Source organism: Colossoma macropomum, unplaced genomic scaffold (genome assembly GCF_904425465.1).
Source record: "Colossoma macropomum unplaced genomic scaffold, Colossoma_macropomum, whole genome shotgun sequence".
In the NCBI taxonomy this organism is placed as follows: Eukaryota; Metazoa; Chordata; class Actinopteri; order Characiformes; family Serrasalmidae; genus Colossoma; species Colossoma macropomum.
Genome location: NW_023494787.1, coordinates 26,940,834 through 26,966,922, shown reverse-complemented (window position 1 = coordinate 26,966,922; position 26,089 = coordinate 26,940,834). Strand labels below are relative to the sequence as shown.

Sequence of the window (26,089 nt, the reverse complement as noted above, 5' to 3'; positions counted from 1 at the left end):
GCTTTGTGTAGTAAGTACTTCCTTCAAAGTCCTGCACTGTGTTCTACGCTAATCTGAAGAATTTAAGTGTTCTAAATGCCATATCCAGAGCATTATTCTGGAATTACTCTTAACTTTAATCTACAGAAAGCAAGTCCTGTAGTTTGAGCACTGTACTCTGATTTGCCATATGTCCAAAAGTTTGTCAGTACCTTCTGTTTCTTCTGCAGTCAAGGGTATTAATAGTGATTTTGCTCCTTTGTGCTGCAGTAACAGCCTCTGCTTTTCTGGGAAAGCTTTATACTAGATGTTGGAACGTGTGAGGTTTTGATTGCATTCAGCCACAAAAGCATTACTGAAGTCAGCTACTGGTATTCTGGATCACAAACGATACTTCAGCTCATCCCAAAGGTATTGGATGGAGCTCCATCACTTCAGAGAATGCAGTTCCAGTGCTGGGAGACTTTATACCTCTCTAGCCGACGCATTGGACTCGATGACCGTAGGCTCATGTGTGACTACTCCAAAGCGTCCAATTCTATTAGCAGTGCTTTCCTATAGGAAGTATATAAACTGTGCAGGCAAAATTGAACAATTATATCAGTAATGGGTGTCCCTTAAAGTAGCTGAAATGACTAAATATAAAGGGTGTCCGGATACTCTTGGACATATAGTGTATATAGTGAACTGCCTGGATAATGTTGATGAAACAGCTAAAAGCTTTATTGCTGAGAATTCAAACAGCACTACAAGATTGGTGACACACTACACAGAGCACTATTTCTGTAATAGGGAGGGATTTCTGACAGTTTATGTCTGCTGACAGGAACAGATCCTAGATCAGCCCTTCTACTCTGAGATGCTTCATAAATATGGGCCCTGTTCTCTGTCATCGTCCTGGTGATGCTGTGTTACAGTACTGTATTATCTGAGCGCAATGCCTAATCAAAGGCCATGTAAGTTCAGTAGGGAATAGGCTGAATGTTAAGAAATCTGTTTGGCAGGATAAAGGGTTTTCTCGATCCTTGTCGTTTTTATTCCCCTTTCATTTGAGGAAGCGCAGGTTTATAGAATCCTAGATGTCCGGTTCTGCCACACGCAAATGGAATTTTTTTTTCTAAGTAGTGACAGATGAGTTAAAGGGAAATGATTTAGGGCAGTAGGGCAGAAGCGTATCAGGGTTTGTTGGTGCAGTAATAACTAAACTACAGAGGCAACCGAGTTCAAATGTAAATGCTGCTGAGTACAGGTCACACTAAAAAAAAAAAAAACAACAACTCATATCTGACTTCACTCCCTGCTTTAGTTTTTCAGCTCCTAGTCTGTCCCTCCCCTGCTGTGCTGTTCAGCTCCACTAGAGGGTGATACTTCATCATACTACCGCTCAGCTCAACTCCAGACCACCCCTCCCATGTCTGCCTCTCTCTGCATGGCCATTGTTTCAGTTAGTGGAGAAAAGGCAGATACACCCTTTAGCACAGTTTTGAACTTTCTGTTCATTAAAATCGTGTAGGCTTTTATAAAAGAGTACCTATGAATAATGTGTTTATTCTTAAAGATGAGGGATTGAGTAAAACACTTATGAGCCTGTGGTTAAGAGACTGTCGCTTTGTAACCACGTCTTACTGTGTTGTAGGTCAGTTTCCTGTGCAAGAGCTGTCTTAAATAACCCCTCATGTTTGTGCTGAGGGTGCTGTCTTGTCCCATGTCATATGCCATCAGCATTTAAAATTCACAGATGTCTTTAAATATTTATGTTAGCAGCATTTAGCCAAGAGGGGCTGTTACCAGGCAACTCTTGGGGACGGAAGGGCCCTCACTGGGCAGAGGCCACATGTGCTTAGATGCATGTGTGTCTCCAACTGGGCTAGAGAGAGGAGGGGGCTGCTTAAAGTGTGTATAATGGCAACTGTTCTCACACAATGTGTGCTCTTTATCTCTGAGCTCAGAGCAAAACTAACTGCTAATGCTACGCTGAAAAACATGGAAGGTGCCGAATTAAAGGAAGTCTATGACACTTTGAAAACCCTTCCTAAACCTGTAGAACATGGTTGATTGCAATCTTTGAAGAACTGGTAATCATTGATAAGGTATAAGGGAGATGTATGAATGGGTAGAGCTGTAGGGAACGCAGCTGTGTCCAGAGTTTCCGAATATTTCCAAATAATGTGTGAACTGTGTAAGCATTTGCACGCTAGGCTTCACACCTCCAGAGTATGGGGTTTTTTTCGGTAAGCGCCAGGGACAGATGTCCTTTGCAGTCAGCTGAAAGGCAAAGCATTGTGGGCAAGCATGACTAAAATGGAACAGATGAAAATGCTGTTCCTAGGCAACCAGACGGGCGATGCGTGCTGCCTAAGGAGGAGCACAGCCGGAAAGTCGCTCCTTTCTGCTGCAGAAGCGTGCATTCATGCGCTCGCCAGTTTATCAACAGTTCTCTAGCTTTGTTCCTTTGTTTGAAAATGACCGGTTGATGTTCTTCTGTGGCATTAATGAATTCTATTTGGAGGGGCATTAGGGTAACAGAGGTGCACTGAATGACAATTGTGTTCACTGTGCTGTGTGCATAATGCAGCTGTGTGCTTTTATCCTGTGGCGTGTTGACCCGAGCAGACAGTTGTAGTCTAATGGCCTTCCCTTTAATCCCAGAAGAGACCTAGTACCAGCACTACCGGTCTGGCTGAGTGCAGTTTGGACACAATATAGGGAACCCAGGCTGCTTCCTCATGCACAAACATGCTTCAGAAGAATGAGCCGCAGCACAGCTGCCCAATTCACCACTGTATATTTAGATGGTGATGTTAATGCATAGACTTGTTTGTGTTCCCTTCCTCAGGAGAGCTGCCGGAAGTGCCATGTGGTGTGGAAGGAGCACGCGGGAAAGACCTGTGAGCAGGTGCTGGAGAGGGACGAGATCCGGCTGCGGGTGGCTTTGTAAGTGCTTGTATGAAAAAACGCCAGGCAGGGTCCTGCCTCTTAATAATTCAGCAAGTAGAATTGCAGGGGTCTCGCTGACATCATGCCCCACTGGGGGTGGTGATTAACACCATTAACATCTTCAGTGCTGAGTCTACCTTTTTCCTCAGGCACTTCCCACACTTCCTCTGTGAGGCTCCCCTAAACATGACAGCGTTTGGCTAAGTAACCTCTAATACAGACACACAGTTCAGCCAGTTTGGATTGGCAGTGTCTCTTTACACAGATGTAGTGCTCCATTTTGATAAGGCAGCAGAGGTAGACAGATTGTCAGGCCTGAATTATAGAAACATGTTTATTGTATATTTATATGTTATACAGTTAACAAGCATGCTTCACTACCAAAATCATTATACCAGTCAAACCAAGAAATGATGCGGATCCTTGTTTTTCACAATGTAGTCATATAGTCATTATAGTCATTATTAGTCTTTATCTGGCTTCAATCAGTTGGCCCTGCAGATTTGTTATTGGGATTGCTGAAGATCAGTCTATACAGTGCACAGATTCTTTTCTTCTATCAACTTTGGGCTTTCTAATTCTTATTTTTTTGTAGGCATCACTAGGGGTGTAACAGCGCATCCAGGCATTATAATATTGCAATGCAGAACTGTGACAGTGTTCATCGTGGAGATGTGACAGTGCATTGTGGAGAATAGACATTCTACTAATTATGCCTATATTTAATGTAGTTGCACTGTTTGAACACTAAATTATCATCAATCAGCAGCTTACTTCAACTCTCCTTTTAGGGAACAATACAATAACATTTTGTCATAAATTACATCACAGTACACCACAGTATGTTTTTCTGAGCATGTTGTGGATATCATCACTACTTCAACAACACTGACAAATGGCATGTTTTATTAAAAAGAGAGCATACTTGTCCCGTTTTATTGTAGGTAGTTCAGCATAATATGTTTAAATGTGGCACTGCTTGTGAATTTGGTCTGTTCCTGCTTATCAAACATCAAAAAAGTAAATATTTTGATGCATGTCATGTATCATGAAAATTTCTCTAAGGATCTTGATCTTGTACTCTTGCTATATCGCCCAGCCCTAACTCTTCCTGCCTCCCAGCTCTAGTGTCATTAAGAAGTAGTGCAACAACATAAGTCACCATTTATCTTCATTTGAATTTTGTTCAAAAATATCATTATCAAATTGTGAAACTTGTATCGTAAATCAAATTAAATCATGGGCTTAGTGTATTGTTACACCCCTTGTCATCATTGGGCCTGATTCACCAATATCTTCGTAATTTTTTTCTTACATTTGTTCTTGAGAGGGGTCCTAAGAAAAAGTCGGATTCATAAACTGCAGAATTGTTCATAAACCTCAGAATTGTTTGCACTTTTTTGCTCTAGAGTGTGTAGATTCTGTTCTTACCTAAGAACAATCCCAAATAAGAAAACATTGGTGAATATCAGAATCTTTGTGAAAGCTGTCTAAGTGGGTTTTAAGAACAGTCGGTGAATGAGGCCCACTGTTCTCTGATTTTTTTTTTTTTTTATTACTAGCACAGACACAGGAAGTAAAGTAGTATTTTAATAACCCACTCATCACGGCAGACTATGAAGAAATGCTCAGAGTTCTAGAAAGTTATCACGTTATAAATCTAGTATACAATCAGTTCTGTGTCTGACCAAACAGGGCCTAGATCTCATGTGGGAGAGTGACAAGTAGTTCTTTTGTCATTAATTGTTAATATTTGTTAGTATGTGGAAATTAAACTGGTTTGGTGGTTTGTTAAAGTGATCTGGTGGTTTTGTGTTTAAGAAAAACACAGAAAGGTCTCTATAGTAAGTGGCCACTTGGGCCACAGGCTCTGCATCTTTTGTGGCTAAAATGTGAAATGTTGTGGCCAGGGGCACCAGACCGTTGGCAACATCGACCCTTATAAGGAGGAATACAAAACAGCAGAGGCCTGTATAAATATGTTCAGTGGAACTGCACACTATCATGGTCAGTCAGCTTCCTGGTCTGGCCAGGATGTGCAACAGAGCGGCTTCCTTCCTGCCTCTGGCTGGAGGAAGCAGCAGGTCCAAAGACAGAATATCCTGTTTACCCTGAGCCCTTGACACCTTTTCTTTTCCTCCCACAGGAAATGGGCCCACACAGAGATTAAATTAAACACGCAGCTACGTTATTTTCTTAGCAACCTGTTTTCTTACTCAGTGGTCTCCTATACTGTGGTAGCTTCTGCCATGTGATATTTCAGATGCATGTAAAACCTTGTCTTTTTATCTCCCGTGCCACAGTGAGGAGCGCATGACAGCAGCCCGTGTCAGAAAGTGCCATAAGTGTTCCACGGGGCTGGTCAAATCGGAGGGTTGCAACCGAATGTCCTGCCGCTGCGGCGCCTTCATGTGCTACCTCTGCCGCGAGCCCATCAACGGCTACAACCACTTTTGCCAGCACGCCCGCTCACCTGGCGCCCCCTGCCGTCACTGCAAGAAGTGCTCACTGTGGACAGACCCCACGGTAAACCCCTTACACACACACTTCTGTTTGTCTCACAATAATGTGGGAGACCCTTTAAATATGCTCTTTAAAAGCAACAGTAGAGCAAAAAATCAGTAGAACAAAAAAACTTTTATGATTTCCGCTTATTCAAATATAGCCCATGGAGCAAGACATGCTTGGTGTTTTAAGTGTGCTTTTTTAGGCAAATGTAGGCAAAATGACAAGACAAATGTAACTAATAAGTAATGGGAGCTTATCACACAATTGCTGAATTTTTAATTAAGTTGCTACTTACTTGGCCCTGTGTCTTACAAACATATACTGTATAGCAAAAGACAGTAGTTTCATCCATCTTGAAGCCTGATTCGTCTGTACTTTTGTACATTTTTTCTAAAGGTAAATCATGTCATATAGTGCTAAAAAAAGCACATTTCTCAAGGCCTACATTTAATATTATGGGAAAAGGCATCAATTAGATCTGTAGCCAAACTGTTCTTTTAAAGCCTCAGGGAACCTAAAACCATGTTTAAGCATGTTCTTGCAATCGCTCAGTATATATGTACAAAGTTTGCCCTGTGAATAATGTTCCACTGGCCCATGTATTTCGCCAAAAAAATCTTCCCTTGCAGTGTAAACTGGGCAATCCTAATTTTGGGTTGTGTTTGCATAAGCATTACCCTCACTAATCTAACATGGGTAACGTAGCTTGGCCTGTCCACTCAGTTTTAACAGAACTATGTACCCCCATGCTCTCTCTGTTTGAGTCAGAGAAACTTACTGATCAAAAGCTGCTAACTCCTACTAAAACTACATGCACAACTGAGCTTCCACGTTGGCTCATCTGTCTATCTGCCTGATGTCCGTCCGTTTGTTCATCCATTTGTCCAACCAGCCTTTTATTCCAACAGCCAACACATTCCATGTTTGTTCATACCTTAGATGCACATGCAGAGCCTTACCTTCTTTAAAACATCTGGATAATATGTTAGTGAGCTGTGTATGCAACGTGACCAGCATACGTGGAGCCCATTTTGCTTGCTTCTGCCTACCTGAGCTGTTGTATTCAGTTTTGCTTCAGTGGTGTAGCAGACTGGGAGTAATGGACTGATCATTTTTAAGTGTGCTCATTAGAAAATTAACACCACTCCCACACAGATGGATCTGATCAGCTTTTTTTTTGAGCTGCATATTTTCATGTAGTTTTTATCATTTAAACTTTGCTGTTTGTTTAATAAAATGCTCAGTTTTAGTATCATACAAACATTTTTTTATTTTTACACTGTGTTCGCTGGAACTTTAAGCACTGTACTGGTGAGACACCATTCTAGAGATACTACAGCAAGCAGAGAATCTATTCTCTGCTGCTTTATCTTTTTCAGAGCTGCTCTTGAGTTACAGGGGTCCCTCTCTAAGCCCTATTCAATCTCTCTTTTAAGTGCTCATTGAGTCTCTCCTCTCAGGTAAATACTCCTTCTGCCTGTAACCTCTTCCTTGGGGCCCATTACACAAGTGCTGTAACGTGATACACATGGCTGCTGGGCTTCTCCCATTGCCTCAAGTTGTTGAGCTTCTGAATAAACACATCTGGATGTGGTCAGGACCTGTTCCAGCTTTATGATGGCACTGTATACACACCAGAACCCATATAGGACTTGAGTTATGACTCATATACCAAGCAAGCTCTTCAGTAGCGTAACTTATGGTAATGTCCACCGCTGGCCCCTTAAAGGCCAGAAGTCTGTCACATGAATACTGCAGCTACTTGGCCAAATCCTCATGTGCTAGCCTCGGGCTATGTAATGGATAAGCCCACCGCCTGCTGGAGCTCCATTTGCAAATCAGAGCTGAGTAATGACTGAGTACAAATTGCAGGGCTCCTCATGTTTTATTCACACTTGAGCATTCTAATGTTTTAGTCCCCCAGTGGAATAAAAGATATCCAGGAGTTTGTTAAGAAACTCTATTCTCAACACTTTATTTACTTGTATACTGTAGAAGTGACAGGAATTGTTAGGATGAAGTATTTAAAGGTTTAGACATTGTTACCTTATCTGCACTAATTGCCTGATTTATGCAGTAGAATGCGCTCTTATTTTGGCTGCCTGGGGCTGCAACTGCATATAAACTCAAGCGTGGCTTAATCACCTGGCAGCCCACTGTAGCTCAAGTAGAGCCTATGCTATGAGCCAAGTGGCACACTTGAGCTTTTTGTGTTTGACAAGCGAAGTGGAGTCTCTAAGTTCATCAGATGTTCCTATTTTGCCTTTGCTTCTGCTTTAGTGTGACTCGGACGTTGGCAGACGAGGGCATGATTTTGGCCGGGATTTTTTACTGCCCTTTTAATCCTGAATGTGCAGTGATCAGAGAGCTTAATAGCTGTTCATTTTGTGAAAGACTTTTGTTTGTTTTCTCTCTCTCCCTCTCTCCCTCTCTCCCTCTCTTCCTCTCTGTACTTTTCCATGTCTCTCTTTAGCAAGATGATGAGCGGATTATTCAGGAGATCCAGAAGGAGGGTGAAGCGGAACTGAACAAAAAGAGCAGTCAGACAGGTGAGAGCCTTTTCACATACATTCTCTTGACACTGTGATTCCCCCACCCCCCCCATTCAGTTATGTAATTCTGAACTTTCCCCTTACCTGAAATGTAGTCAATCAGGCAAGGTAAACTTGATGTCTTCTACAGGATTATTGTCATAATGAAAGCTTATACCCCACCATTTAGCATTATGCAGACTGCACATCTAAATTATTACATTTTATTATCTGCGACAAACCATGTAGAATTGTTATAATCTTCGATAGACTTGTTTACATAGTTTCTCGCATAGCTGTTCCTTTAAGTGTTTTAATTTAGATCCGTAGCACACTGTCGTAGATCTTGAATAGTTTCTGTATTCTCTCCATCAGACACCACAGGGAAGAGAGTGGGCCCTCCTCCTGAGCCCACCCCTGCTAAGAGGCCTCGGGTGGTGCAAGTCCCAGCCAACAATGCTGCTCCGCAGGCTGCACAGCCTCCCTTGCTCATCCCTCAGGTGATGCTGCCTGGCCCCCAGCGGCTCCTCCTGCAGCCCATCGCCGCCCCCTATGTGCCCCCGCTTCCCAACCTGCCCCCCATCAACTATAATGTCCCCAATGTCAACTTTGACTTTAACATGCCTATGCACTACGGCCCACCACACCGTTTCTTCAGGCCTCTCTGAAGCACCTGTGGTACCGAGAGCCACGGTTGGACTAGAAAGTGTGAACTCCCCAGACTCTAGAATCTTATATTAACAGCCCCTCACTCTTTGTTTTTCTATCACGTTGGAGCCCTTTTCTTAAGAGTGTAAAACTGCAAACTGCAGCGGAGTGCCTATTCGGCTTGCTTCTTCTCTTTTCTGTTAAGTCTTTTTTTTTATATGAAGCACAGAATGTTGAGTAAAAGAATTTCTCCAGCAGTGTGAACTTTGAATTTACTATTTGTATATGCTGTTATAAAACTTGAGCACAGTCTTTTAGTGTACAGGAACCCTTAATTCAAGGTTTTATTTTAATTCGGATCAAATTTAGAGCAAAATCACTGGTCAAAACCTTCCAGCCTCTTGGTATTTCTATTTAATTGTTTAATTGAGTGATTTTTAGGGACTGTAACCTAAAATTACCAATATTATCAACACTGAACATTGTGTAAGGCATTTTCTCTGAGTTTCCTGGATGTCTACTTCATGCCAGGTCTCGTGTAGATGAATCTATCTTTACAAGTAGGCAAAACCACTAATACATTCATGCCCACTTTGACTCTACCATTAGAAAGTTTGAGAAGATATTTAGTTGGAACAGCACTGTTATAGGAAAGAAATATATGCAAATCTACAGCAAAAGGATTTTAGAACGTGGATCATGATGCTTACTTATGTTTCGTAGTAGATGTTTCCTGCTTGAAATAATTTGAATCTTCCATGATGGGAATCTAGTCAAATCGTGGTTACTGTTTTTGACATTTTTTGCATACTGATACATTTGATTGTTGATCTCGCAGTGCTCTGAAAGTGCTTCAGGGTAAACTTCCTTTTGACTAAAAATAGAGTATTCAGTACTTTAATTGTCAAAGCTGCTTTTACATTTCTCACAACATCTCAGATGCTACAGAAAAGTTGGTATTGAGTCATTTAGGCTCTGCACTAATGTGAATAGATCAGTCATTTGTGCCAAGTTACATTTTAGTCATTAACGTTTAGTCACTCAGTTCTTGTTTGTGTTTACTTTTATTGTTACATTGGTAAGAGTGGGACTCATTCACCATCTGTTCTTAAGAAGAAATTTCTTCTTGAAATCCACACAATTTTCACAGAGATGCTGACATTCACCAATGTTTTCTTATTTGGGATATGAACAGAATCTGTGCACAAAGGTGCGAACAGATATGCAGTTCTAAGAACACGTCATGAATCTGACGTAGACTTTGTCTTTAGGACGTTCTCAGGAACAAATTTAAGAAAAAAACTTAATATATTGGTGAATGAGGCCCATTGTCTGTACTACTTTACATCCAATCACGCCTCTGACTTTCAAGGTTTATGATTTTATTTTAGACCAAAAGAATCCCAGAAAAAACGAATAGAGCTTTATTTGTAAAGTTTCTCTGCCAATAGATACTGGACATACTAAAAAGCTGAAGTTCTTGAAGTTACCCAATTCTTAAGTAGTTTTTAACCTGCTACTTTTATACTTCTACTCAAGGTGGTTTTGACAAAGTTTGCTTATGTCATTATTTCACCAAAGCAGTAATACTTTTACTTGAGTATGGGTGTAAGCTCCTCAACCTACCTCTGACTGTGCTAGCGTTTAACTGCGGCTCACACTGCGAACATCCTAGATGGTAGTTAAGTATGACAGGCATTGTTTTCTGTGACGTGTCTCTTGGCCTCCTGCATCCTCAGCAGGGTTTGGCTGTGTGTCTCCAGACTGGGTCTGAGGCCTTACAGCACAGTTTGCTGCTTCAGGCACAGACAAAAAGGCGGCCCTGCATGTCTGCAATGGAGTCTACAGAATCCACACCTTTACCCCAGGGGTCTGGCACTGAGCCCGCAGGCCACCACTTTCGGTAAAAGCTTCTGAGAATTTTATAGAAGAAAGAAGGGAGTAGTGTTATTCAATCTGTTGCTGTATGTCTACAGTAACTAACATCACAACAGGCAGTATTATTGAACAACATTGTCACTATCATATCAAAACCTCATAGACATTTTTTTTAATTAGCTGACATATGAAAACAACATTTACCCCTTGCATTGTGTGGTTGAGTGGAAATGGCCCACATTTACGTGGGTCTTGTTACATTAACATACATCATGGGCCAGTTTCCCAGACCCAGATAAAGCCTCAAGCTAGGCCATAAAAGAATTTCCAATAGTCAGTCCCTATTGGCATAGTCTAACATTAGGCATAAGTCCATCCAGTTCTGGTCCTGGGGGGCAGCAATCTAGCACAATTTGGCAACGTCCTTGCTCAAACACACCTATTTACCTGGTGACTAACTGGGCTGGGTTTCCTGAAAGCATCTTTGCTCATTCTTCAATGCGTCCCACTGAACACTATGACTAGAATGATCTCAACGCTATGATGCTATTGGGTAACTGGGCCCCAGTTTGTTGTGAGTTGAGCCTGTTTGAGTAGGGAACCAGGCCCACCAGGACTTGACACCCTAGTCAAGGTAGTCCATCTTAATTTTTTTTTGTATCACATGTCTAAGATGTTACCTTTATAGGACAAAAGAAAATACATTATTAACTTTCAGGACTGATTTCCTGAACATGGTTTAAGCCTAGTCTTGGACCAAATCACCAAACTAGGCTGGACTCTGGCCCAGGACCAGAACTGGAAACCTCTGATCTAGACGGAGGTATACAGTGATGCTGCTAAGGTTTTCTGAAGAAGGCTTGAGGACAGGATGTCCACACGGAGATACAATCTAACAGCTTGACAGGCTGGTTCTTGATTTTCTGGTACTTGGCACTTGTATTGACCACAACCATGAGGTGGCTCGGTTTGACATTGTGACTTCCATCTGCTGGCTAGGTCACTAGGTCAGGCCTACAGGTGTGGAGGACTGACCGTGGCAGCTTGCTCACTGCCGGAGAGACTTCTGAAACTGGAGATGTGCCTTTTAGCCTGTTAGCCGTTTCTCTCCACTGAGTGATTATGAAAGAGGTTAAATGCCTTGTTAGTAGGAGGCTTCTGCTCAAGGAGACACAGGCCTTGGATTTTGTGGGCCTGCTTATTTGCTGAGATTTATCAGAACAGTTTAATATGTACCATGAAATACCTTCTTCTATAAAAAGTGTTATGTTGATCTATCCCAGCATTCACTATGTGAGAAAAGCTCAGAGATTGTTATTTCCTTTCCTTTTATGGAATCAAGGGGAGTTCAGTATGTCATCATACAGTAAAAATGTAGCAATGCCTGTCACCTCAGTAGCTGTTGTGCAACTTCGGTGTTTCTTTATTGGTTAGGCCACCCAAAGGCTAAGCTCAGCATCTTTTTGAATGTTCCTTGGCATTTTTCTGAGGCTAGCTTAGCTTTTTGGCAATAGTGGGCAATTTGTTTTCTTTCTAATTCACCATACGATTACCTTTTCCTTTTTATGAGCTAAGACAATGACCGCAATGGTTTATACTCCCTCCAAGCAAGTACATCCTGTAGATCCTGTTAAGACTACCATGCGTGGTCATCTTCTTCTAAGCTTTGCTTTGTCTATGGCCAGATGAAGCTAATGTCATTTAAGGAGATGTACCCTGGGCTATTATATCCTACTATAGCCACTAACAGTCATAAGAAGGCTATCAACCCCCCATCACCGTGCCTCAGGGGGTAGTCAAACATAGCATGAAGCTTTCTGATTAGCTTCCTGGGGTCAGTGCCTGTCATGTGATAACTGCAGCTGCTGCCCATATCGCATGAGGTCATTAGAAGAAGGAGCCCCTTTGACTCATACGCACAATAAAGGGGACAATATAAGAGCTTAGCCCCTGCCCTCAGTGTTTGGGTACTGGGTGTAATGTGTATGTGTGCACATAGGCCACTATTTTCATCACTTGCCCCCAGGCTACTGGGAAATGCCACATTTAAAGCTTTTTTTTTTTTTTAATTGAATGAACCCTCAGTTTTACTGCCTATGCGTTGAAATCTTTTGAATGCATTATTCTGTGGCATTTTGAAAATGTCCTCTGCTGTTTTTGCAGCTGAACAGTACAATGCAATAACTTTAGCAGCCCTGTGTTAACCTTTCAGATACGTTTGTGTGACTTAAATTCACAGACAACTTGACTACATTACATTTTTCCTGTTGTTCTGTGCAGGATGTATCACTAGTACCCCATAGTTACAGTTTAAAATGAGTAACCACCTTTAAATTATTTTCAGATCATGTGCAAAAGTCAGAGGCCACCCTTCATTTAGTTCATTTCCAGTCCCAAACGGCCTTTAAGTAGAAGTTGTTCACATTATTACACAGAAGCCTCAACTAAATATAACAAATTAAGTTTTAAATTAAGTTTTACAGTATGTAGTGTGTCCACCCTTTGCCTTTATTACAGCTTCCATTCTTTTTAAGAGATTTACTTTCAGTTTTGCACAAAGAAATGTGCAGGGATATTTTTCCACACCTCCAAAGTTCAGTCTTAGAAGTTGGTTGAAGGTTTTGCTTCTCACAATCCAAGTGATCCCTAACACATTCAGTAATGTTGAGGTCTGGATTCTGGGGTGGTCAGTTCATTGTTCTGAGAACACCAGCAGCTTCTTTGTCTGTTTTGCAAGTTTTCTTCTTTTTTGTCTATTTTATTTTCTCAGTAACAGCTTCTTAGCAGCTGCACATCCTTTCAGACTTAGTGTTGAGTTGTCTTCTCACAGTTGAAGGATGGACAGAAACACCTGTGAATTTTTTCGGATCTGAAGCAACAGTGGAGCTGGATTTTCTCTTAAAGATGAAAGCTTTAAGTACTGTTTATCTGATAGAGACAGTTTTGTTGGTCTAGCAGGTCTTGCATGGTTGCTATGAGTCCCATTTACTCAAAATCTTTTATAATTTTTTAAACTCGTGTTTTTGAAACTCCTGTTTTTTCACTTTGACTTCCTCCTTCTTTATGCAAGTGAAGTACCTTAAATGTAATCTCCTCAGATCTCTTGACAAATGAATAACTTAATGGGTGTTCTGACTAAAAATGAAATAAATGGTTACATTTAAAAAGGTACTGGACATAGAAAGTACTGGACCACACTGAAAGAACAGGTTGCTATAAAACTTGAATAATATTTCCTGACATTATCTTGTTCCTGCTAATTTAACTGTTCCTTTGCCAAAGAATTTTTCATGCATGTGAACTCCGGATGCAGCCCCTTTCCTACACTCTCTCATTTACAATAATTAAAGGCCAGCAACCTAAAATCAAATGTAGTCTACTGAAGTCATGTCCAGCCTTTTTCTCGTGCATTTATAACTCATGCATGGAAAAGCTGCCTGGATCTGATGGAAGTAATTACTGCGAGATGTCTGTTTTCGAACAACGGTCCACCCCCCACCTATGATTTGAGTCTGCATCAGCCTCCCCCTCCGCTGACCCCCCACACACATGCCTTCCTCTTCAAGCTCTTAGTTGCTATGGAAACCTTGATCTATGATGGTAGGCAGGCTTGAGATAATTTAACCCTTTCTGGCTTCTTTTTCTGAGGAGCTGCTCCACCCAAGCGTTACGTGCATTTGTGCTTGTCACCGCCTCACAAAATTACAGTCAGCGCCATAATTATTGGTACCCTTGGTAAAGATGGAAAAAAAGGGCTGTGAAAACATGTCACTGTGATTATTTAGCTCAGTCCCACACTGAAAATATGAGAACAAAAGAGTAAGAAAATAAGACTGAAAGGAAATATTTCTTCCTAATAAAGATTTGTTTTCTTGGCCTAAATCATTTCAACTGAAGATTTTATTTTCTCCTCTTAATTTCAGTGTGAGATTGAACTAATTAACCACAAAGGCATTTTTCCCCAGGACAAAACAGCTTTTTGGCCTGTTTTAGGGAGCCTAAATGAATTCCCTAACTAACAATGTCCATTAAGCCACTATGATGGCTGCATGTGTTGTGTGGTCTGTGGACCACGGCAGTTAACCTTGCTGACATTTTCTTGGCCTGTTTTTGGAATCCATAGTAAAATGGATTAAAGGCCTGCTCTGGTGGGGCAGTTCCTTATTGGGTTAGGACCCCTGGGGGGATGGGGGGGGAGGAGGGGAAATGGCCATGTTCACAACAGGAATGTCTTTTTTGTTTTTTTGGAGAGGGCTACACCAAACAGTGTATTTGCAGTGCACATTTATGAGTTATCAATGAAGATATTTATGGTTCCTTATTTGCAGAGGCATCCACTGAATAGTGTCCCCTAATTGTTCATAATTTTAGGTCCCTCTCAGTGTAATGAATGAGCTTTGTTGTGTTGCTGCAATAACTGAAAAGATGGGAGAGAAATCAGTGTGCAAACTGCTGCTCTAGCAATACAGCAGCACAAAGGCCTCATTGATGAGCGGAGCAATGGCCAGGAAAGCCAAAAACTGCTCCCAGGAGCAATCTCGGACCCTGTGGAACACTTCTCTGCCTCCGACCTCTGGGCTTAAGGGGACTGGCTTCCAAAATAAACTCTGGAAGGTGTAGTCATACATCAGAGAGTTCAGGGGTACTGAAGACTACTGTCTTGCAAAGGTACTATAAGACAAAGCCACGTTAAAAACTAACTCCTCCAGAGAATTACAGCTCAATCAAAACAGCCTTGCTTAGTAATTGATTTTCTACCATCTGGTGAGAATCACAAAAACAAAACCTTCCAGTGTTTAGTGCACAAAATAATGACCAATCCACCAACACAATTTCATATTCAAATTTATTATTGTATTTCGTTTGTACCCATGGCACATGAGGAAAAAGAAACAACCATAATATCAAAACAATATAAAAAAAGGAAGTCTGTAAAGTTTTACAAAGTATAGATGTGGAATGTTTTTTTTTCCTTTTTCCAGTATGACCATATACTCTAGGCTAAGGCACAGTCATTACCATTCCCTTGTATGTAGGAGACTAATTTACCTTAGTAATCTCAAACCCTAATATGCTGATAGACAAAATGAATCTCAATTCTTTTACATTATATGCAAGTTTTCTGTCTGAAAACCGTGTAGTACAAAGAGTTGCAGTTCTGGCTGCCTTGATGCACACATGGAACAGATACAAGAACCAGTTATCCTCGTTATTTTCATATTTAAATGTTTAAGCATCAGTTAAGTTTGCTACCTTATATCTTGCAAGAAGGATTCTGTCACTTTATATGGAACCAGATATGGTTATTGGTGCTATACGATTGTTACAGCACTCAAAACATTTCTAAGAGACACAAGATTTGTTCCAGCCGTGTGCCCATTACATGACCCTTATTACTCCATACCATGTATGAAGGTTTATGATAATGTCTGTGCCTTATAAACTCAAAAACAGAACAGTTAAGTGATACTTTTCCAGTGAAAGAATTGCATTTCCAGATTAAGCCATGCCAGTTACTCATGTGCAGTGAACACAGACCATTCCACTGTGACCCATCCAGATCAAGCAGAAGGGAGGTTTTAATTTACCATAAATATCGTGTTGAACCTGCAACAACATACTTCAGATCGGAAGTATCACTCTTACATCTACACTTAATGACAATCAACCTGTTAGTTGCAGACATTTTGAATTTTAACATGTTTCTCCCTCATTTGATGATTTCAGGACTTTTAACATAAGTTGAGATGAAGGACTGTAAGGTGCCTTCTTCACATACAACATCCAGTTCTCTCTTATTCTTTTACATGGAAATGAACTCCAATGGCACAAGCAGAAATCCAGTACATACTTTACACACAAAATCATTGCCATACTCCAGAGTATAAAATCAAACATTATCACTGCTGAGACACTCATTCCAGTGGTTAAAGAACTCACTTTGATACATTGTCAAGTGTATGGCAAGACGGTCATAATTCAACATTCACACAGTTACCATTAACTGCCATATTGCCATTAATCTGATGACTGGGATTCTAACACTTGGCAATATGGTGGACAAGGGGCTGAGACTCACAGGGTTTGACAAGGCATCAGTATACAGAACATTCTCCTACAATTCAACATATTAAAAGAGAGAGGCTCTTACGATTTGTGCAAAGACAAGGGAAGGGATCACAAAAATCCCACCAAACAGCTGAGGAGATCCAGCAATCCTGTCAGAAAATGGCTCCTCCTGATGTACTGGGTACATACCTTTACTAAGGCCCATTTACCATTTTATTTTAATTCCAGTCAATTCTCATCACATTTAATAGGCAAAGGGCCTTGTATTACCGCAGTGCACCAATTTGGACCCCAGATAAAGCCCCAGGAATTTAGCACTGGCACACATTGAGTTTTAGTTTATGAAGACTGCACAACACTGCTAGAATTTTATGGCACCAGAGCGCTGGAGCACTAGTTTGCGTATCATAGAGATAGCAGAGTCTTCAGGACTTAAACCACCAAAAAAAGAGAGAGACCTTTGCACCTTCATGTTATTCTCTGCTACTTATCGCCCACTTGTGCTAGCTCATGGTGAAAAATTATATTTAAAATGAAGGACGGAAAAGAAAATTAAGGGAGAAAAAAAAAAAGCCACAGTGGTTACTCAAGTGCTTCTAGTACTCCCACATGGTGGAGCTGTCCAGGTCATCAGCATTAGCCTTCAGAACACCAGCGTGGTCGCCCCTCAGATACTTCCCTTCACTCGACTTGATGGCCACTTTGTTGTAGTCGCAGAACTCCAGGAAGAAATCTACTGGGGTATCACTGCTGCTGACCACTGAAGACTCATTCCCAACCATCCAGTACTTCCCAGTGGAATCTAATCAAAAGACAGGGGATATAAGAAAAGGAGATTTTTACAAGTGTAAACTGACAGTACGGAGAATCATCATTGCAGGAAAAGATGGCAAGTGAAAGATGGGCATTTTAACTATTTTTAACCATTTTTACTAATCAGACAGTTTAACATTCATTTTTTTTGCATGCAGCTAGCATAAGAGACTGTCTGAACCTAATTGCTTGAACTTTGGAGATGTATCTTTATGTTTGAAGCATGTGTCATTTAACATACTACCAGGTCTTACATGCATATCATTACTGATGGGTATTGGTATCTGGCAAATACCAGCAGAAAAGGCTGGACTGGATATAAGAGTGGAAAAAAAGAATGAATCCAATCCTGTAATAAGTTTATTCTGAAATATCACAAGCTCACATTGTATGCAGTGCTATTTTTAGCTGTGGATTTATCTGTGGGTTTGATCAAGTTTGACCAGTTTGATCAAGATAGCCTTTATTTAGATGCTCATAAAGGAAAGTGCTTTAAAAAAAAATCAATTAAAAATTTTATAGCATAACAGGTCATGACATATCTACTTTCACAATAACAACTTGCACAACCTTTACTGTACCAATGTGTCCTCATTGTCTTTGAAATATTTCCACAAAATTTACATATACAGCTCCCACTTAGATGTTCTACACTGCACACTCACATGCCTATTTGAATACTGGATTAAGCCAAACAAATACAAAGATGAGTTTGGATGTGCATATATTCAAATCACTACACTGATCCATAGTGATAAGTCAAGTGAAAGTAGCAAAATCAATGGCACCATTCAGGGAAAACTACTAACCTTGGAGGCTGTAGGCCCCATCACGGAACACCAGGCCAAAGACATCGTAGGAGGAGCGGTTGGAGTCAAGGGTACCAGTCACCTTCCTGCAGCCAATGAAGCCATGCTCTCCCCGCAGCACAATGATGGGCCTGTTGATGAGCTTCATCAGGAACTCCTCGGTCTCTCCTGAGGACACAAAAAAGCAAGTAATTTCAGACAAAGAACCACCAAACCAAGAGAAGCAATGCTGAAATGGCCTTCAAAGAAATTCCAAAAAGAGCTTGCTTCTTTGAGTGGTTTCTCTCAGTAAGAGCTGAATTGTTGAACATGGGCTAAAAAAACTAGCAAAAAGGCACATCTTACCTGCAGAATCAATGGTGGCAGCCAGCTGCCCATTCTTTTTGGCTGCCACATACTTTCCATTGGCAGCACGGAGAGTGATTTTCTTCCCACGCCATTCAATATCAAAATAGCAGTTGGCAGACCTGATTACAAAGACATTATTATTAAGAACAGTATTATAGTAATTTAGAGTAGGGGGTGGATGATACGGCAAAATGATAAGATCATACTTCAAGACATTTTCATAATATGCATCACAATTTTAACTTTTCGGGGGTTTGATAAGTTGGTACTGACAAAAAAAAAAATGTTCTAACAAAAACAATTTACTATCAAAAACGATAAATATAAAAGACATTTATTCAACGTTTCATGTACTGCATTGGACTAAATCCAGTTAAACAGGACTAATTATGCTCTTTTTGTAATGAAAGTACTAATGATATCCACCGAAAGGTTTGTGACATAATTTATCGTGACAATTATAATTGCATTATAAGGAATTTATATTGCCCACCCCTAAAACAGAATATATAAAAGCACATAAAATAATATTCTTTAACTGTGCAACAACGACCAAAGTGCAACAATGACCAATTGTCCAACCAGTTGCTGAACAAGTCAGGTCACCTACATGTTTGGATGGAGAGTTAACAAGGACAGTGACTAAGAGTTATAATTAGAGCACGAAGCAGTCATGCCCCAGGCCTGCACCATCCTCATACCCTCACAGATCTCACGCTCACAAGGTCACATGGGAAGCTCATGTAAACCACATTAGCTACTGGTAGGTTCAGGCAACCAAATGAGCTGGATTACCTTAAACATGCAAGTCACTGTTAGAAAAGCAATGAAAAACAATATGAAATCTAAAGAGCAGGGGACATTGCTCCAGCACAAACATGTGCATTGCCATGGCCTTTCATATGTTTGCTTAGCCTTCAGCAGGACCGAAGGGTAATTATCTGAGCAACAGTAGGTCAATGCCATGCCTTTCTCTCAATGCCATGCCTGAATGTTTCACCAGGACTCACTTGGTAGAAGCGGTGCACTGCAGGCCACCGTTAGCGGTGAGCGTCCAGTATTTCCCAGAGCAGGTCCTGAAAGCACACTTCTTCGTTTCCTTACTGATCTCCATCTGAAAGGTCTCCTGATCACCCTCCTCGTCCTGATTGGCAGAGAGGTCCATTCCTGGCAGACAGAAGAGTAGAACACTGAGTGTCATTATTAGCATTAACTCATCTTTTGGTCAGTAAGACCAAAAATCTGGTCATCACTTCTACATGAGCAGAATATGTCCTTAACACAGCCTCAGAAATGCTGATCTCTGAGATTAGTAAAGATTTCCTCTCAGGCTTCACTGGCAACTTGAACGGTGTTGTTTGCCAGCAACTATTCCTGCAGCCCACTTCCCCATAAAAAGTCCCCCCACACTCTACCGCCACACAGAGTTAATCTTCTCTGGAATTAGGGGCTATCACACATGCCAAGATGCTCAACAGGAGACAACAGTCATGACTCAGTCCCAGAGAATGCATCCGGTTTATGGCTAAAAGGTTTACAGGGCCAAAAAAAATTAAAGTCCAATGAAAAGCACAAGTTTTGTGCTGACTGCCTGCACACACATTATTGTGGTGTACTAATATACACATACTGGCTACAGTATATGAGTCATGTAGTTACAGCAATCCACCACAAGGCAATCAATTTCCCCTTTTTAAAGGGGAACTCCACTGATTAAGAATTTCTGCATAATTCAGTAATTGAGATCTAAGCAAAGTTGATGTGAAATGGTTCACTGTGGAAAAACTTATCTAAGAGTTTCTCCATTATAGTGGTCATAGCAATCAGGGGTTGTGTTATCTACAGTGCAAATATAGAAAATTTATTTACTAAGCAAAGTGACTAGTGTACCTATCCATTTCATATAATAGCTTTTTGTGATGTAGCTTTTACAGGCATTAAACACTTTGAATGTTTGGTTCCTATCACCACCACTATAAACAATTCTCTCCTGAAATGGCACAGTGGTGCAAATTCTGCACTAAACCACTCTGAATGACTGTTGAATGACTTAATGAATCCACTATACATAAACATATTAAAAATCATGATCTTCTACTTAATTTGGCAAAAATCTTGCAATTTCTCACAATATTCACACAGGACACTGCATTTTCTCTGATCATATGTACAGAGTAGAAGGCAACCACTGCATCATATACTAAAACACTGGTTTAATCCACCAAGTCTACATGGTCAGAGACTACTTCTGCTTTAGTAATCTGCCCTGCTGTGATTACTTTCATGTTCCTGCTTCAAACCCCCCTACAAGATCGGCATACAGAGGCTGAGTATTACTGCACAGACGCCTGGCCTCTGGAAGGGAAGATTGAGTTTCCACAGAAATATGCGAGCCTGAATGAGCAAGGAAAATAAATGACCACGATGAGAACCACATGGCTGAGAATGGGAGATCAGTGGGGGAGAGAGAGTCACTAAGAACCCAGTTTCAAATCAAAAGGTTATTAGCAAAAGGGGAAAAATGCTTTCATGCATGTTCACCTAGTAACTAACGGGCTCGGCAGCACCTTTTTAAACGCAGATATACCCCCACCCCCCAGTGCAGATGGATTCCTAAGGGCTCTTTCACAGATGCTCAGTTGATCCATCCACACCATGGCAACTGGGCCAGTGGAGCAGGGCTGTGATCAAATGGTGAAAGACCCACAGACCTCAGGGAGATGGCTTAAAGCACCACCAAGATATTTGCTGTTGCACAATGAATGGAAATGTTGGCTTTGAAAAGCACCAGTGCTATTTAGACAAGGCAGGACTTCTGTTCTCCTACACTCAACACAACGTTAGTCTCGTCAGCAGCGTGAACAAACAGGGCTGGAGAACAAAAGCAGTTGGAAAATCATTTCCGCACTCGTGGTGGATTGACAGACTGATCCATGCGGCACCACAGGAGGAAGAGGAGCAGGCCATGGACAAGGGAAAACACCTAATCCTTTCCCAGACAGATGAGCGTTAGTGACAGAGACTGCATGAGCAAGCCTCTGTTTTTTTGTGTGTGTGTTAGGGGAGGCTGCCCTCTCAGGCAGGCCCCATTGTCCTGCTGAGCACGGCTGCCTACGAGGCCAAGCAGCTGGGGTGCACGGGTAACCCAGGCCAGATCTTACCGCCTTTGTTCTCCTTCAAGCACACCACCCTCCACATGCCTCAACCTCACACTACTGCAGTGAATCTATGTCTCCTTCCCCAAACAATACTACAATCTCCACAAAGGAAAAAACAAAGAACTAGAATCCACAACAATTTTTCACAGCTAAAAGCTTAATTTATTAGCAAACTTGCTAGGCTAAAAGTGTTGCCAAGGGTAATACAAATTTAGCAGGGGAAAAGAAAAAAAAAGAAGAAAAAAAAAAAAGGTATTTGCATGTCAGGAGACTGAGAAAGCACACAGATGATTCTACACGAGATGGAATTCCTAATTCGATCCAGATGCTTGAAATTTAGCTCATGGCAAAAAAATAACCTCTTTACAGCAAGAAGATGCCTTGCTCCAGCACAAAAAGAAACAAAGACAGCACACAACAGCCAGCCTCCTCCATTCTGACCTGCAGAGACCACGTGTAATTTGCTGGGCTCTTGGCTCTGGCCCAAATACCCTGCCACCAACCAGCCTCATCCAGCACCATCAGTGCACGTGAACCAGAGCTGAGACTAGGCATCTTTGTCCGGAGGGCAGCACAGCTTGTGCCAAGAGCACAGCAGCCACCCAGCTAGCCTTTCCTAATGCTGCCAGCCCTGTCCGTCATCTTTACAATCAGCTGCTATGGTGGGAGGGGGGTGGGGGGGGTTGGCCATCACATCAAAACATTATGACATCCCTTCACATTTCACTGAGTTAGCAACTCTAACCCATTGTTTCAGCCTCACTGTCTCAGACCTATTCCTCTGGGTGTTACAGTAATGGCCACTTTCACTCCTAACATAATTACTGTTTATTGGATTCTGCAGAACGCAGACGTTTTGGAATTCAGAAAGAAGCATAGCTGTTGATGCTGGAGAGCAGATTTTCTTCAGAGAACAAGTTTCTCTGACACCATCTCAGGAGAATAAAGAGATACAAAATGGACGCTGCTCCTTGGCAATCTGATGGAAAAAAAAATGTGAGGCAACACATGCGCTATTCACAAAAAACTGCAACATGAGACATGTGAATCTCAGCAGAACAAACTGGCTCTCCAGCTGCAAAGACTTTTTTTCCCCCTTTTGCATTCAGCAGATCCACCCATTGGCTTTGACCACAGCCACACAGGGACCACAAAACAGGGAGAGCAGAGAGAGAATATCTATAAATAAGAAAGACTTCTACCTCATTATAAAAGATTGACGGGTATCAGCAATTACCTACATTCAGCTTTCTTTCATGTGTGGAAAGGAAAGCTTGTTTAAAGATCATGCCACCAGTTGGGGCTGAAGTGGTGTGATTCATTCAAACACACCAGAGGCGATCAAATGGTGATCATCTCATCATAAATGGACCATAAAGCACACCTTTATGACACTCTAAAAGGGTAATCAATGCAGACACCATAATACCTTGCCTGGTGGACACATTCCTGTCATTGCCAGCGGTCAGCACTACTTGAGGGTGGCTCTGCTCCAGAACAAAAAGCTCGTCCTTCCCAACCTTGGAGCTCTTGCCGGACTTCATGGTTCCGCTGGGGCCGGAGGGGGCCAGGTACTTTCCGGCGCAGTCCCTGAAGGCCACCTTTCCGGACCTGAACTCCAAGGTGTAGCCGGTGGTCTTGTCGCCTTTCTGGGCCAGGGTGCCATCGTTCTTCAGGAAGCGGTTGTCGGACGTCTGCAGGTGGTACCTCTGGTCCTGGAAGACCAGGGTGATGAGGGAGTCCACGCCCCACGGCACGTCCCTGTCAATGGCTATCTCGTCCTCTTTGTCGCTCAGGTGCGCGTACCTCTTTCTGGTCAGGCTGAAGATGTTGACCTGCGGGTGCATGGCGATGTGCACGCTCCATTTCTCGGCCATGGAGATGGTCTGCGCGAAGCAGGTGATCCTGTCCTCCGTGCCGCCCAGGTAGCGCTTGTGCGGCTCGGACTGCAGGGACCACCGGCCGTCGTCGTGCGCCGTGATGATGAAGCGGCAGTCCTCGCCGGGCGTCTCGCTGTCGCCGGTAACGTTGCCGTCTTTGTCGGCGGCGATGTAGCGCCCGAGGTGGCTCTTGAGGAAGAACATGTTGGAGTCGTCTCCGTTCTGCTCCAGCGTCCAGATCTGCTTCTTCTTCATGCTGGTGGCCGAGGCGTTGATCTTAAAGCCGAACGTCTCGGCTGTGAGGTATTTGTTGCCGCAGTTGATGAGGCCGAACTGGATCTTCAGCATGTCGCTGCTGCTGCTGCTGCTGCCGTTGGCCGTCATGCTGCTGGCGCGAGGCTTCCAGGAGGAGGAGGTGGAGGAGGAGGATGCTGATGCTGTAGCGCGGAGGACGTGCGGGTCTTTGTTTGCGGAGCGCGCGCGCCCTGTTCTGCAGCCGCTCACAGCGCGAGCTTAAACACACAGCTGTAGCCTTTATACTCAGCCGTGACGTCAGGCGCCGAGCCCCGCCCACGCAGGCAAAAATGGATTAATACAGCAAAAAAAATAGTAAAAAAAAAGTATTTATGTAAAAATATAATAATTAAAAAATATATGACGTGCTTTTCCTACTTTAGATGGACACGTGCTGTGTAAATATACAGTGTTTAAACCTCTTTCAGAGATCTTTAGACTATAAACGTGTATAAATATTAATATATACAAAACCAGAATTGGTCACTTTGTGCTAATAAGGCCTGGTGAATTAGTCATATTAAACACAGGACTGTGCCAAAGTCAGAGAGCACCCTTCATTTATTTCCTTTCCAGTCAAAATGGTTATTAAGTACAAGTACATTTTTCAGCATCAGGAAAAAGTAGAAAACATATTTAATAGAACAGGACACCTCAGAAAAGAAATATAATACCAACATTAGCAGTATTTAGTGTGTCCACCTTTATTACAGCTTCCATTCTTTTTGGCAGACTTTTTTTAAAGAAATCTGTAGGAATACTTTCCACACCTTCAAAGTCTTAGAAGTTTGTTGCATTTTTTGCTTCTCACAATCCAAGTAATCCCAAACTGAAAAGTTAGAATCATCGGTCCATAAAACCTTACCTCACATCTCAAATGTCCAGTTAAGGTGCTGTAGGGCAATTTTTCTTTCTGTTTTCTTCTCTCAGTAACAGCTTCTTGACAGCTGCTCATCCTTCCAGACTCATAGTTATGAGTTGTCTTCTCACAGTGGAAGGATGGACAGAAACAGCTGTGGATTTTTTAGATCTGAAGTGAGAGTGGAGCTTGATTTTCTCCTCTCTCTCAAAGATAAAAGCTTTAAGTACTGTTTATCTGATGGAGACAGTTTTGGTCTTGTACAGTTGTTAGGAGTCCCACTTTCTCTAAATCTTCTATCATTTTTGATATTTCAGTTTTTGGACTGTTTATTCATTTACTCATTTTTTACCTTTCCCTTTCTTATACAAGTAGATTATCTTAAATCTGATCTCCTCAGAAATATCTCCTGAAATGAATAACTTGTACTGAATGGGTGGAAATGAATGGCTGGACACTAAATGAAATAAATGAAGGGTGGTTTCTTATTTCTGTACTGTGCAAAAGTCTTAGGCTCCTAAGCAAACTGTTTAAAACTAACTGTCTTGGCAGTAAGTGTGTCTCTGCTTGTACAAATACAATATAACAGTAGAATACACTAAAGTTTCAAAACATGCCATTCACTCCTCAGTCAATACATTCCATGTATAGAAACTGAACTGCAAAAACAGCCCATTTTGAATTCACTGTTTTTGTGATGTCACCAAAACATGCACATTTACATATATCTACTTATTCAGCCTATAGCAGTTTAGCTCTGCCCATCAATACTGAATTTATAATAAGTATTTCAGCCTGAGTGCATTTTAAGGTACAATACAGGGTAGCCAATCAGAGCAGAGGTCATTTACATATATTAGTCTTAAAGGCACAGTAACAAAAATTCTAAGGGGTGAAGAAAGTTTGGAAAATGGTTATGTAAAAATGAATTGTGACTGTTTTCAATACAAAAAAACAGAAATGTTATAAGTCAACCTCAGCGAAAAAATAACATACAAGAAAAATGCAGGATATAAACCCTGTAACTTATTGAAGCACTAATTAGACAAACAAGACAAAGGATATTAACTATAATTAACACTGGGCTGCTGAGGGGAGAGGTCTGGAAATGGTTAAACAAAAACATTGATATACAAAGCCAGTTCCATAAAAGTTGGGACAGTAGGTAAAATGCAAATCCACTTTGACTTGACATTTGAATGAAAACAATACAAAGACAAGATATGTAATGTTTTACCTTATCAACTTCACTGGTTTTTGCAAATATACACACATTCTGAACTTGAAGCCTGCAACATTTTCCAAGAAAGGGACAGGATAGTTTACAATAAGAAATATGTGAACATTGTGTTAAAAGTGTAAAGTTCGAAAGCCAGGG

The 26,089-nt window shown here is 41.6% G+C and overlaps 2 protein-coding genes across 2 annotated transcripts in view; one reads left to right on the top strand and one right to left on the bottom strand.

Annotated features, from left to right (window-relative positions):
* The window catches only part of rnf216 (ring finger protein 216), a 28,652-nt gene extending 19,792 nt beyond the window's left edge, over nucleotides 1-8,860 (top strand). The window contains exons 14-17 of the mRNA XM_036566722.1: nucleotides 2,816-2,913; nucleotides 5,220-5,442; nucleotides 7,898-7,973; nucleotides 8,331-8,860. Coding sequence (XP_036422615.1) covers nucleotides 2,816-2,913; nucleotides 5,220-5,442; nucleotides 7,898-7,973; nucleotides 8,331-8,623 — 690 coding nt within the window. The 3' untranslated portion in view covers nucleotides 8,624-8,860. The remainder of the gene's footprint in view (nucleotides 1-2,815; nucleotides 2,914-5,219; nucleotides 5,443-7,897; nucleotides 7,974-8,330) is intronic.
* Nucleotides 8,861-15,308: 6,448 nt separating this feature from the next.
* On the bottom strand, nucleotides 15,309-24,050 carry fscn1a (fascin actin-bundling protein 1a). The gene is made up of 5 exons (XM_036566721.1): nucleotides 23,108-24,050; nucleotides 19,531-19,687; nucleotides 18,518-18,639; nucleotides 18,173-18,340; nucleotides 15,309-17,352 (listed from the first exon to the last, which is right to left on the bottom strand). Exons 1-5 carry the CDS (start codon nucleotides 23,940-23,942, stop codon nucleotides 17,147-17,149), a joined length of 1,488 nt encoding a protein of 495 aa, XP_036422614.1. The 5' UTR covers nucleotides 23,943-24,050; the 3' UTR covers nucleotides 15,309-17,146.
* Between the last annotated feature and the right edge of the window lie 2,039 nt (nucleotides 24,051-26,089).

Bases quoted from the DNA above. Each gene is read 5' to 3' on its own strand.
- fscn1a (XM_036566721.1), bottom strand. From the start codon at position 23,942: ATGACGGCCAACGGCAGCAGCAGCAGCAGCAGCGACATGCTGAAGATC. The intron at 19,688-23,107 runs GTATTATGGTGT...TCTGTCTGCCAG, and splicing joins GAATGTGTCCACCAGGCAAG to GAATGGACCTCTCTGCCAAT. The intron at 18,640-19,530 runs GTGAGTCCTGGT...CTTTGTAATCAG, and splicing joins CAGTGCACCGCTTCTACCAA to GTCTGCCAACTGCTATTTTG.